We start from the raw sequence: 12,326 nt of genomic DNA, 5'->3' as shown, positions 1-12,326 counted from the left end.
CAAAGAATTTAAAGTGAATTGTTAGTATATTTTTATTTTTAAAAGTTCTAATCTTATTATAAAACTTAAAAGAGTATTGTTGCAATCACTACTTCTATACAAATCTTGTAGTGCCGGCCTTTATTTATTTGGTCCCATTTGTGGTCACAGAAGAATATGAGAGACACCTAAATAAATAGTTTTTGCTTGGTGGACATAAACTAGTAAAGTGTGGTAGGTGTGTGAAGAATGAAGATGTGACATTAGCATTAAAGAGAAGGATAAACCAAGTCCTATAGTCCTATGCATTTTTAACTTTGCTTGCTTTGGTCAAAACCTAACACGATTACCCATTAGAACAAGAACTGCTATGCAAATGTCACCACAGAAGTATTTGAACAAAGTTTACTTTTCATATCACAATCTTATTACATGCAACTCTATTACTTCCATTAGAAAAATAAAACAAATATAATGTTGGGCAAACAGGATCACCATTTGACCCTTAGCCTTAGCCTTTTATGAGTTTGAAGGGCTTTGTTTCCGAAACTCATCATGTTACATGTATAAAGAAAAGAATGTTCCTAATTCACTACGAGAGATTCACAAGCTTGAGAAGTAATCAACTGAAAAGTTCCATATCCATATCAAACCCTATTGTATCTACAAAGTAGGCAGGAACGAGAAACAGGGTGCAATAGAAAATGCTAGTAGAAGACTTGTAAAGCTATAAAGGCAAACGGGTTTTAGAAGCTTTTTCATTTATCTTCCAAGTCTCCTACTAACAACATATTTCAACTAAGAACACACCTGAGACATATTCATCTGAATCCAACTATTAGGAGCATGTTTTGTACCTTGTTAATGGTTTCTTTCTACATCTTTCTTGTCTGCCCCTATCTAGGCCCACTTTCACTTGCAGAGGGGACATTGCTCGGGAAACTAGATAGATCGATGTCAATGAGGGACATATTATACATTGTATCAAGAGAATCAGAGGCATCCACAAGCAAGGAAGATTTTGCAGCATCAGAACGTGCAGGATCAGAAGTTACGCTAGAGCTTTTTGGTGAGCTTGCCTCTGAAGATAGACTACTTGACACCGAAACACCATCAATCTTGTTTGCATACACAGGTTTGTTCTTTCTCATTGCATCCATCTCTTGGCCAGTTGGAACAAAAGTTCTCGACCGGTACTTCTTTGTCCCCTCGTCACCACCATCTTGATGGTTATAGAGCACATAATCATGATATGTAGGAGCAAACTGTAATAAACAATCATCAGGACACCAATATGAAACAATTATGATTTGAAATATCGATGATTTTTAAAAGAAACCAGTTACCTGGTGAACAGTGTCATGGTAAAAGTCATTTAGTTTTACAGCATGTGATAGGCTCCCTGAAAAACTGCCAGATCCACCAACATTGGCACCGGCATACTCCTTGTATGGAAAAGCATAGAAATGGCATGCTGCAGCAATAAGCATCTCGACACATATTATAAAATTTTGAAAATGAGCCGCTTCCTCTGCAGTCTTTATGAATCCAGATTTTGCAGCAAGAAAAACTAGAACACCCTGTGCAAAGAAGAGGGTTATAGAACACAATCAGAAAAAAAGCAACAATGTGTGAAGGATAGCAAAAGGTAAGAGTGGATTTCAAAACTCTGAGTTAGTAAGCTCATTTTACCTGCCAATAAGTTAGAAAGACCACAGACTTTATGATCACAAATTTTGGGACTGGATTGAATGGCTGAAGTAGATCTCTGCATGCCATATAAAACAGCACAAGTGCGTACAAAGCCACTGTGTAGGATATGGTATAGATGATGGTAAGATAGAGATATGCTTGATCAGGGTTGAAATTCCCATCCTTGTACTTCCCTTTCGCATAAAGCACAAGTGTGACAGCAACTAGGACAGGCTTCAGGATAACAAATTGCAGACAACCTTGCTTGCATCGTCGAATAAAACGCCTGCATTGAAAAGATCATGCATGTGTTCAATAGATGTCATTTAAGAGGACGTCAACATACGCAAGATAAATAGAAAAATCATCAAAAAACCAAGACACGCAAACAGAACATTCAATGTCTCTGATGATACGTACACTGTGTGCAACCATATGATCATCTCTGATGACAAAGCACACGTAAAGAATATTAACGTGAAGACACAGAATCTATAAATTTGCACATGTTGTATGACTTGCACAGAAAACAGTACTGCAGGAGAAATGTTAAAAAATACAGGGAAAGACTATGTAAACACAGCCTTTGTTGATAAGTACAAAGAGTTTGGTTCAAACTTACCCGTCCAATGTTAAAGGTGGAAAGCAACATGTCATGAGAGACCACGATGGCTTTAGAGAGCGGCCGCTCAAACTAAGCACTACTGATCCTGGTCCCCCAACCCATGCCAAACACAGCGACAGGAAATTGTAAATAACCCATGCTTCATATCTGGAACACACACACAAAAAAAAAAAAGATCATTAGAGACATGAATGCCATTAGGCCATTGACTTTGAACAGTAACAGAAAACTTTCAGGGCCAACTCTAAGAAAAAGAAGAAACTACTCTTACATTATCTCCACTCAACACTCAAGTTTCCAAGGGTCAGAGAGAAATTGTTTTAATTGTTAGAGAAAACACATGTACAATTCCAATAGGAAATTTAGGAATACTCACACTTCTCGTATGGAATCAAAATATATCGAGCTTTTAGGTAGCACAAGAGACAAGAATGACATCAAGGCATAAACCTGGCAATGAGAAGCAAAACGTATAAGGGAAAACAGAATTCAGCATGTCAAGGAGTAGTAGACACAGTTCAGCTTATAGATGAGGATACTATACTAACCGGGACCATAAAGATGATTCGTACGATATATCTCTGATAAGTTGGTTCCGTGTAATTCAAAAGATGCCTGTAGATATGAAATATTGCCAAAGCAATGGCTCCAACAGTACATAGAAACGCCACAATGTTCAGATAAAACGGTATCAAATCCGCCATTTCTGCAAAACAGCAAACTCCTTCAAAACTATGAGCAAAGCAAATACAAAAAAAAAAAGAAGGGATCTTTGGGTACAATCACAAACCTCTACAAAGAGCCAAGACGGATCTGTGCAAAATCGAACCAAGAACCCTAAAACACGAAAACCCAACTTGGAGATTCACTAAAGTTTAAAACTTTCGTTACGAGATCGGCGAGTAAAGGGAGTCGAGGATTGATCAAAACCCAGGATTTGGGGACACAATCCAAACGCAATTAAGGAAAGATCGTACCTTTTTGAAACTGAAAGGGGGGGGGGGCGAAGAGAACAATGTAACCGTAGTAACGAAGCAACAAAAAAACAGAACCCTCTCTCTCAAAGAAGAGGATTTTGTGGATGAGGGTTTTGATAAAGCTTTCTTCTTTCCTATGGAGAAAGGAGAAAACTTTATTATGGGATTTGGGTTTCACAGCAGAGCACAAGTCGAAAACAGAAGAAGCAAAATGCAGAAAAAAAGGAATGATTTCTGATTTCTTTTTTAATTATAGTTTTGATTGAAAGATTTTTTTTTTTTTTTTTTTTTAAAGATGAGCAAAAGAGGTGGAATCGATTCAACGTCCATCCAATCCAGCCTGTGAACTTCAAACCCCTAATATATTATTTTCATATTTTTATTTATTTTTTTGGAATAATCTTAACATCTCACAAGTCAACCCAATTCAATGATTATCAAAAATGTTGTTGATGTTATGAAACACTTAGTGGACTCACTAGACCGGCCCATCTATCAGCTATGGAGTCTCGGTCCATAGGCTTTACTCAGTCCATACAGTTTCGGCCCATTAGCCGAAACCTTACTCGGCCCATTAGTACTTAGGTCGGTTTAAGTTAAGACTTGTAACCCTACTATATATATGTATGTAACTTTGGGAATAATCAATAAGAATCACAAGAGCTTTATCCCTAAACTCTCTATTCATAACACGTTATCAGCACGATAGTCTCTAGCCCTAAAAACCCTAGAGCCGCCGCCGATTCCAAAACCCTAAACCGCCTTTCTTCTTCTTCTTCGAGATTTATCCCCTTGCCTCGAAGAACTCTCGACGATAGTCCATATTCCTCGACGATAATCCAAAACTCTCGGCGATTATTCCTCGTTCGCGATCCGGTTTCTGTTCGATGATCAAGTTTTGTTCGAGTTTCGGTCGAGGTTTGCGGTTCCTAGACGTATCCGGACGAGAGCGGTACGAAAATCCGGACGATAGCGGTACGAGATTCCGGACGAGAGCAGTACGCGAGCGGGACGAGAATCAGGTCGATAGTAGATCGAGGTCCGAGGTTCGTGGTTCGTGATCAAGGTAAATCTGAGGTCTTTAGCTCCCAGATCAAAACCAGTCAGACCCTAATTGGTGAAAGGTAAACAAGATTAAAACTCTCTTAGAACCATAATCGAACTTGGATCTAAAACTATTGAACCCTAAAACATCCAAGTACACAACAAACAAATCTTAAGAGATCTAATCCTATAAAACTCTAAAACCGGTCACATAGGATTGTTAGATTGTTTGTGAATTGCACCAAAGATATATCAAGCTTAAATCCGGTTGATTGATTGCTTATTATTGCTTGATTGATTGTTGCATAAGAACCTAGGACTAAACTGTTAAATTCGAATATCATAAGAGAGATATTAATCTGATTGTTCTAGGATGTTTAAAACTTGAAATTGCATGCATACTAGAAATCGAATTTGGTATAGGGTATTATTAATCGATTTTGGCATAGAATTTTCCTGTAAATTTAGGTTGCATAAGATCCCTAAAATCCTAAATTAAAATCGGGATCTAGAAAAAGTCTAGTTCCATAAAATTTGTTTAAATTCCTAATTGGAAAAGGAAAGGTTAAGAAAAAGGAAAATTTCTAGATTATCTAAGAAAAGGAAACTATTGCATGCTATTTAGTTTTGTTGTCTTGTGTGCATAGATTAAACTACGAAAATATAAGCAAAGATAGGGCATGGTTCGATCTCAAATATCGCATGTCCTAAGTTCGAAATTATGAGATAAACACAAGACATATTAAACCACGAAAATTATAAGAAAAGGCAAGGCATGGTTCGATCTCAAATATCGCATGTCCTATTGCCTAAGGCATGGTTCGATCTCAAATATCGCATGTCCTATTGATTGAAGGCATGGTTCGATCTTAAATATCGCATGGCCTAAGGCATGGTTCGATCTCAAATATCGCATGTCCTAAGTTCGAAATTATGAGATAAACACAAGACATATTAAACCACGAAAATTATAAGAAAAGGCAAGGCATGGTTTGATCTCAAATATCGCATGTCCTATTGCCTAAGGCATGGTTCGATCTCAAATATCGCATGTCCTATTGATTGAAGGCATGGTTCGATCTTAAATATCGCATGGCCTAAGGCATGGTTCGATCTCAAATATCGCATGTCCTACACACCAAAGCCGAAAATTATAAGAAAGGCAAGGCATGTTTTAACATGGCCTATGAACAAATTAAAGGCATGGTAAACGGGGGCAAATCCGCATGACCTATTTGCATGGTAACGGGAGCTAATACCGCATGCTAATGATATGATGCATGTCATATATTTTAAAGGACCTATGTGAGTATATTGTTGATTATAATTATTGCACTAAGAAAATATAGACATCAAACAATTATCTTGCTGAGAGAATAGAAAGCCAGTACCTCACAATATATTACCCTATTGACCTTTGGACAGAGCTTAAAAGCAAATATAGGACACCACAAGATGGTGCTCCTACCAAAGGCTCAATTCGATTAGAAAACCTAAGGAACCAGGACTTCAAGTCCCTGGATGAGTATAACTCAGAGCTTTTAAAGATTGTCTCAATCCTAAGGTTGTGTGGTACTAGGGTCATTGAGAAGGAATTGTTGGAGAAGACATTCTCAATATTTCATTGTGCTCCAGCAGCAATATCACGAGAAAGGTTTAAAACCTATGCAGACCTAAAACTCTTGTTTAATGCTAGATGAGCAAAACAATGAGATATTATTGATGAAAAGTGCAATGAAGCCCACACGGTTTATATGACTAAGAAAAATCCTCAAGAGCCTATAGAGCCAAAAGAGACCAAGGAGTCTAACTATGTTCGTAGGGACAAGAGTGGCCTTGGCCGAGGAAGAAGTGGACATGGTGGTCCTGGTCGTGGGACTTACCAAAGGCATAATTATGATGGTCAAGGCCGTAGAAACCGATTAGGCTTCGGCCGTGGTCGGGGGGGGGGGGGGGGGGGGGGAAAGGCCGCAGGTCATGACAAACCGCAACATAAGACCAAGTCCACTTGTCATAGATATGGTATGGAGAACCATTGGATAAAGACATGCATGACTCCTAAACATCTAATTAATCTCTATCAAGAGAATTTGAAAAGAATCCAGAAACTAATTTTGGTGCATCTCGATGGTAAAGGAAATTTGGCCATGAGAATGATGACCAATTAAATTATGAGATTTCTGGTTGCCTAAATATAGCTTTGGTTTAATTTCTATGTTTACTGGATCATTATTGTGGTTTAAATTCTTGTCCATTATTGGAAATGGCTAAGGACAAGAAAATAAGTATGGTGGATAGTGGATTAAGCCACACAACTTTAAGAATACCAATATTAGCAAAGATAAGCGGGTATAGCAAGCCTAAGTGAAGGCTACGGCCAGGCTCACGTGTTGTTGCCTAAGGGAACACACATTGAATTGAGTGATGCCTTATATTCACCCAGCTCCAAGAGAAACTTGTTGAGCTTTAAAGATATAAGATTAAATGGTTATCATGTGGAAACCAAGGGTGAAGGGACTAGAGAATTCCTATACATTACAGAAAATGTAAAAGGACAAAAGAAGGCCCTAGAGACTATACCTGCACTAGCCACTGGTTTATACCATGCTAAGATTAACATGATAGAGGCTAAATTGGCAAAGCACAGAATGATAAATGAACAAGATGTTCAATAATTCACTTTATGGCATGACTGGATTGGCCATCCGGGTCCTAACATGATGCGTAAGCCGATTGGCACACTCTATAAGAGAGAAGAGTTATCCCTCAGAATCTCACGTGTGTAGCATGTACACAAGGGAAACTCATTATAAGGCCATCACCAGTAAATAAAGAGATTATCCACTTAAGACTATAAGTCTAGACAGTGCTGGTGAGCATATAACCCAAGCGTTTAATAATAATGGTAGGTCCATGGGGGGAAGTGTGGACCACCCTGTGGAACATGAACATACAGAGAGTGGATTAGATGAATCCCTCATTAAACGTATTGCTCGACCATTACTCATGAGGTCGAAGTTTCTTGTGTCGGCTTGGGGACACACAATATTACATGCAGTAGAGCTTATACGCATCAGGCCATCTAGTGAGAATAAATATTCTCAATTACTAACGGGTCATGAGCCAGACATATCCCATCTAAAGACATTCGGGTGTGCCGTTTATGTATCGAATGCATCATCACAAGAGAATAAAGATGGGACCTCAAAGGAGGATGGGAATATATGTTGATATGATTCTCCCACCATTGTTAAGTATCTTGAGCCAACTATGGGTGATTTATTTGTGGCCAGATACATGGATTGTCAGTTTGCTGAATCCGAATTCCCTATGTTGGGTGGAGAGAAATGCAGAGAAAGACAAGCTGGTCAAGGAAAATATTATGGAATCAAACATCCTTAAATTGGCAAGATCCTCGGACTCTAGCATGAGATGCAGAGGTCCAAAGAATTATATATATGCGAAAGCTAGCTAATAAATTGCCAGATTCCTTTTGACCCAAAGAGAGTAAGAAAATCGTACATACCAGCTTGTAATGCACCAGTACGTATTGATGTTCAGAAGGAACACAATAATCAAGTTGCTACAGAGTCTAGAACCTGTTTGAAACGAGGTAGACCAGTAGGTTCCAAAGATAAGAACCCTCGGAAATCTAAAGGTGCAAAAATAGACCGAGGTTAAGGGAATTACAGAAAATATAGACATGGCCGCGGCAAATCCTAAGGTACCAAATTGAGGTTTGGGACGCTGAACCTCAAGGACCTGAAGGTATTGATAATAATGAGATCTCAATAAGTTATATCATGTCTAGAATAAAATGGAACCGCAAAGATGATGTCGACATCAATGAAATAATTGCATGCAAGGTAGCACTTGAGATAAATGAGGATCTAGAGCCCACGTCTATATTAGAGTATGCTCAAAGCAAAGATTGGAAAAGGCTATTGACGTGGAGCTTAACTCTTAGAAGAAGAGTAGTGTGTTTTGGTCCGACCTTAAGGACAACACTTGATATAAAGCCAGTTGGACATAAGTTGGTCTTTGTAAGAAAGAGAAATGAGAGTAATAAAAGCGTGAGATAAGGCACGGCTTGAAGCACAAGGATTCTCTCAAAGACCAAGAGTAGATTATGAGGAGACTTACTCCCTTGTGATGGATGCAACGACTTTTAGATATCTAATAAGTCTGGCTGTAATTTGTGGTTAATGGATGTTAAAACCACATACTTACATGGTCCACTGGAAAATGAAAGATTACCAGAGGGTATAGAGCTCGATTATAAGAGTGGTTCTCGAGAACAGTACTGCATAAGGCTAGACAAATCGCTTTATGGACTGAAAGAGAGTGGTCAAATGTGGTATAATAGACTTAGCGAATTTTGGCAAAGAAAGGCTATAGTCATGATCCCATCAGTCCATGTATATTTATTAAGAAGTTTGCAAACAAAGGATTTGTGATAATAGCAGTCTATGTGGATCATTTAAACATCCTTGGAACCTCTGGGGAAATCACCCAAACTATAGAATATCTCAAGAAGGAGTTTGAGATGAAAGACCTAGGCAAGACAAAATTCTGTTTGGGATTGCAGCTTGAGTACAGAAACAATGGTATCCTTGTGCACTAGATGGCATATACAGAAAGGTACTCAAGAGTTTTAGTAAGGACTAAGCTCACCCATTGACTAGCCCAATGGTTGTTAGGAGCACTGATTTGGATAAAGATCCATTTGTCCAAGGAAAGACAATGAGGAAGTTCTCAGCCCTAAAATGCCATAGCTCAGTGCTATAGGAGAGTTAATATCTTGGCTAGCCACACTAGACCAAACATAGGTTTTGCCGTGAACCTCCTAGCAAGAATTTGTTCTTGACTAACCCAAAGGCACTAGAGTGAAATTTAAGAATTTGTTACCTACAGGGAACTTTAAATTTGGGTTTATATTATACTAACTATAACAAGGAAGGTTTTAGTTGGTTTTAGCTGATGCAGGTTATAGCAAAGAAAGTTTAAGTATGTATGGTTGAGATTGAAGACTCAACATATCAGGACGGATTGCAGTATCGTCAAAGACAGCAAAGAAGCAACCGTAATTTATGAAGATGACACAGCCTGCATCGCACAAGGAAGGTTACATCAAGAGAGATCGGACGAAGCACATATTACCAAAGTCTTCTCTACACATGAACAACAAAAGGCCGGAGAAGTTCAGATAGTGCAAGTTCAGTCAAGTGACAACTCAGCCGATCTCTTCACCAAATCGTTACCGACAACAACTTTCAAGAAGCTCGCGCACCAGATTGGAATGCGGAGACTTAGGGACTTTGAGTGATGTTTGGAACAGGGGGAGCAATGTGTGCTGTACTCTTTTTCCTTCACCAAGGTTTTGTCCCAATGGGTTTTCCTGTAAGGTTTTAATGAGGCAGCATCCCCTAAGCACATTGCAGCGATCCCATCCAACATAGGCACGGTCATTCGTCCAAGGGGGAGTGTTGTGAAACACTTAGTGGACTCACTAGACCGGCCCATCTATCAGCTATGGAGTCTCGGTTCATAGGCTTTACTCAGTCCATACAGCTTCGGCCCATTAGCCGAAGCCTTACTCAGCCCATTAGTACTTAGGTCGGTTTAAGCTAAGACTTGTAACCCTACTATATATATGTATGTAACCTTGGGAATAATCAATAAGAATCACAAGAGCTTTATCCCTAAACTCTCTATTCATAACAGTTGATAAATTATTAAGTAACATTATAAACTATGTTATATATTTTGTCGGCAAAGGATAATAAATTTTACATTAGCTTTTGGTCTGCCTTAGCAATAAATAAATAAACTAGGGGATAACCCGTGCTACAGCACGAGGTTAAATATTTTTTAACCTTTTTCTTGTCTAAGTTAGGTTATCTATCTTATTTTCGAAGTTAAAATAAAAACGTAATCGGTAATAAACTAATTCAGTCGCTTTATATAATCTCATACTTTGCATAATATAGCTGCTTACAAAATCAGACAGACAAAGAGTATATTGAATAGTAGCTATGTAAGAGGGTATATATTCGACAATATCGGATCGTAGGTTCGTAATCGATTATGCACAAAGCAATATTGGACTATAGTTTTGTTGGTTTGTGTTCTAAGATTCTATCAATAATAATAATTTGTGTTTTATGAATGTTTAATATCCAAAGTAAACAATAAAAAAATAAAAAAAATAATAGTAACAGTAAAAATGACTCATATAGTCATGAAAATACTATATTCCTTCATTAACCCATTCAACCGTGTCTTGTATTTTCCCTGTAGACCAAATTAGAATAAATATAGAGTTAGTAGCATATATATTAATCAAACGAAATTATAATATACCAAGAATTTAGGGATTAAGTACCATTCCATTTCCTAGTGTCCTCTTTATCAACCTTCTTATTACACTTTCGATAGCTAATGTAGAACCAACCCCAATCTGTATCGATTGCTGAAATAGTACATGCGATTCTACATTTTCCTACCTATCAAAATAATATTACATCCTTAAGCTTATAACTCATACATTTTCCAAAACAGATTATGTTAATATATTGTTAGACTATTAATAAATGTAAAATACCTCTGTTTCAGCAAGTACGACAGCGATCATTTGCAAAGGAAAGTCAAGACCACTCTTGGAGAGAGACGGGTTATAAACTCTCTTTCCACCAGAATTGGTAATTGTTAAAGCCAATTGATCCGCAGGAAGACTAAAATGAAAAAGAGGAATAGTAAATCATAATGAAACATATTGTTGATTAATAATTTTAACGCTATTTGAATTTACATGTTCTGAAAAGCCTCCATCTCTGGTAACTGAGGATTGATCATCAAGATAGAAGAATCGAAAGCATTCTCAATGTATCGTTTTCTGAAATAAAATATAAATATGATACAGTAGTTAAATGTTTTATAAAAATAGCTTTTGGTAAATATTATGTGCCCTACAAATTAAATGTATAAATATTATGCGTACTGTTACCTTTATAGCTATTTTGTTTAACAAAGCGTAGGAAACACATAACCATTCCATCACTTGAATCATTGATAGCACGATCTAAAGCTTCAGCATAGGTTTCCCATAGAGTACATGATAATCGTTTATCCCTAAATAAGAATTGTAACAAACATAGATTATATTAAAATAGTATAACGTATAAGCATGAAAATCTATATCTCTTAGATTTTAAATAGTATAACGTATAAACATGAAAATATATATATATTTTTTTTGTTATGAACAAAGAAAATCTAAAAATGTATATTTAGATTTATAATATTACTCAGTGTCTCTTATCTCAAACTCAATTTTCTTCCTGGTAATGTTGTTACGACTTGTGATTTCTTCTAAACCTCCAGAACTGACTACTTGACCAATAACGTCTGTAAATATAAATAATACAACTATTAATAAAATCATCCTTCTATATTAGTAACAAAATATATGTATTATGAAATTACCTAGCAGGAGATTTTTGTCAAGATTTCCAGCAAGTATACTATCAAACGATGTGAATGATAAGTAATGATCATCAGATACATTTTCAGAAGGAAAAATTGTGGTACCATATCTGGTACTGATCTTATACTTTATAAGAGAAGGACGCAAGTAGGCTCTACAGAGATTCAAACCAAAAGTTGATATAACTTTCCAAGATCCAGGCTTCAATTTAGATTCAAACTTATTGATATGATCCTTTCTAACAAAAGCTCCTATTTTGTGAAACAACCCGACCCTTTTTTTGTTTTCTTTTTAATAATTAAATACAAGATATAATTAAGTATCCCATACTACTTAATTAAACAAACCAACCCACACACGGTAACCAACCAATAATAAACCAACATCCAATTACATGCACAGCGGAAACATATCAATAATACAAAACCAATACAATAACACTTCTATCCATTCTATCCAGCAACCTAACATATCTCTATCCAAGGTTCCATCCTAAACAATATAACAAAGACCAACAACACAC

The 12,326-nt window shown here is 37.1% G+C and overlaps 1 protein-coding gene across 2 annotated transcripts; it reads right to left on the bottom strand.

Moving 5' to 3' along the window:
* Positions 1-372: 372 nt before the first annotated feature.
* Positions 373-3,648, bottom strand: LOC104771133 (uncharacterized). Of its 2 annotated transcripts, XM_010495608.3 has the most exons (8): positions 3,274-3,648; positions 3,087-3,133; positions 2,845-3,002; positions 2,673-2,746; positions 2,294-2,443; positions 1,672-1,957; positions 1,326-1,559; positions 373-1,244 (listed from the first exon to the last, which is right to left on the bottom strand). In XM_010495608.3, the coding sequence occupies exons 3-8, from the start codon at positions 2,998-3,000 to the stop codon at positions 876-878; spliced, it is 1,269 nt and encodes a 422-aa protein (XP_010493910.1). In that variant the 5' UTR covers positions 3,001-3,002; positions 3,087-3,133; positions 3,274-3,648; the 3' UTR covers positions 373-875. The 2 variants fall into 2 exon arrangements, with proteins under 2 accessions (XP_010493910.1, XP_019097167.1); XM_019241622.2 differs by lacking the exon at positions 3,274-3,648 and having other exon boundaries at positions 3,087-3,225.
* Positions 3,649-12,326: the final 8,678 nt, after the last annotated feature.

Source organism: Camelina sativa, chromosome 20, assembly GCF_030686135.1.
Source record: "Camelina sativa cultivar CO46 ecotype springtype chromosome 20, ASM3068613v1".
Classification (NCBI taxonomy): domain Eukaryota; kingdom Viridiplantae; phylum Streptophyta; class Magnoliopsida; order Brassicales; family Brassicaceae; genus Camelina; species Camelina sativa.
This window is presented reverse-complemented; position numbering and strand designations above follow the sequence as displayed.

What these genes read in the sequence shown, in the direction of transcription:
- LOC104771133 (XM_010495608.3), bottom strand. Translation starts at nt 3,000, where the DNA reads ATGGCGGATTTGATACCGTTTTATCTGAACATTGTGGCGTTTCTATGT. An exon ending in GAATCATCTTTATGGTCCCG is followed by an intron (nt 2,747 to 2,844) that starts GTTAGTATAGTA and finishes TCTCATTGCCAG; the next exon opens with GTTTATGCCTTGATGTCATT. An exon ending in CCACCTTTAACATTGGACGG is followed by an intron (nt 1,958 to 2,293) that starts GTAAGTTTGAAC and finishes TTTTCAATGCAG; the next exon opens with GCGTTTTATTCGACGATGCA.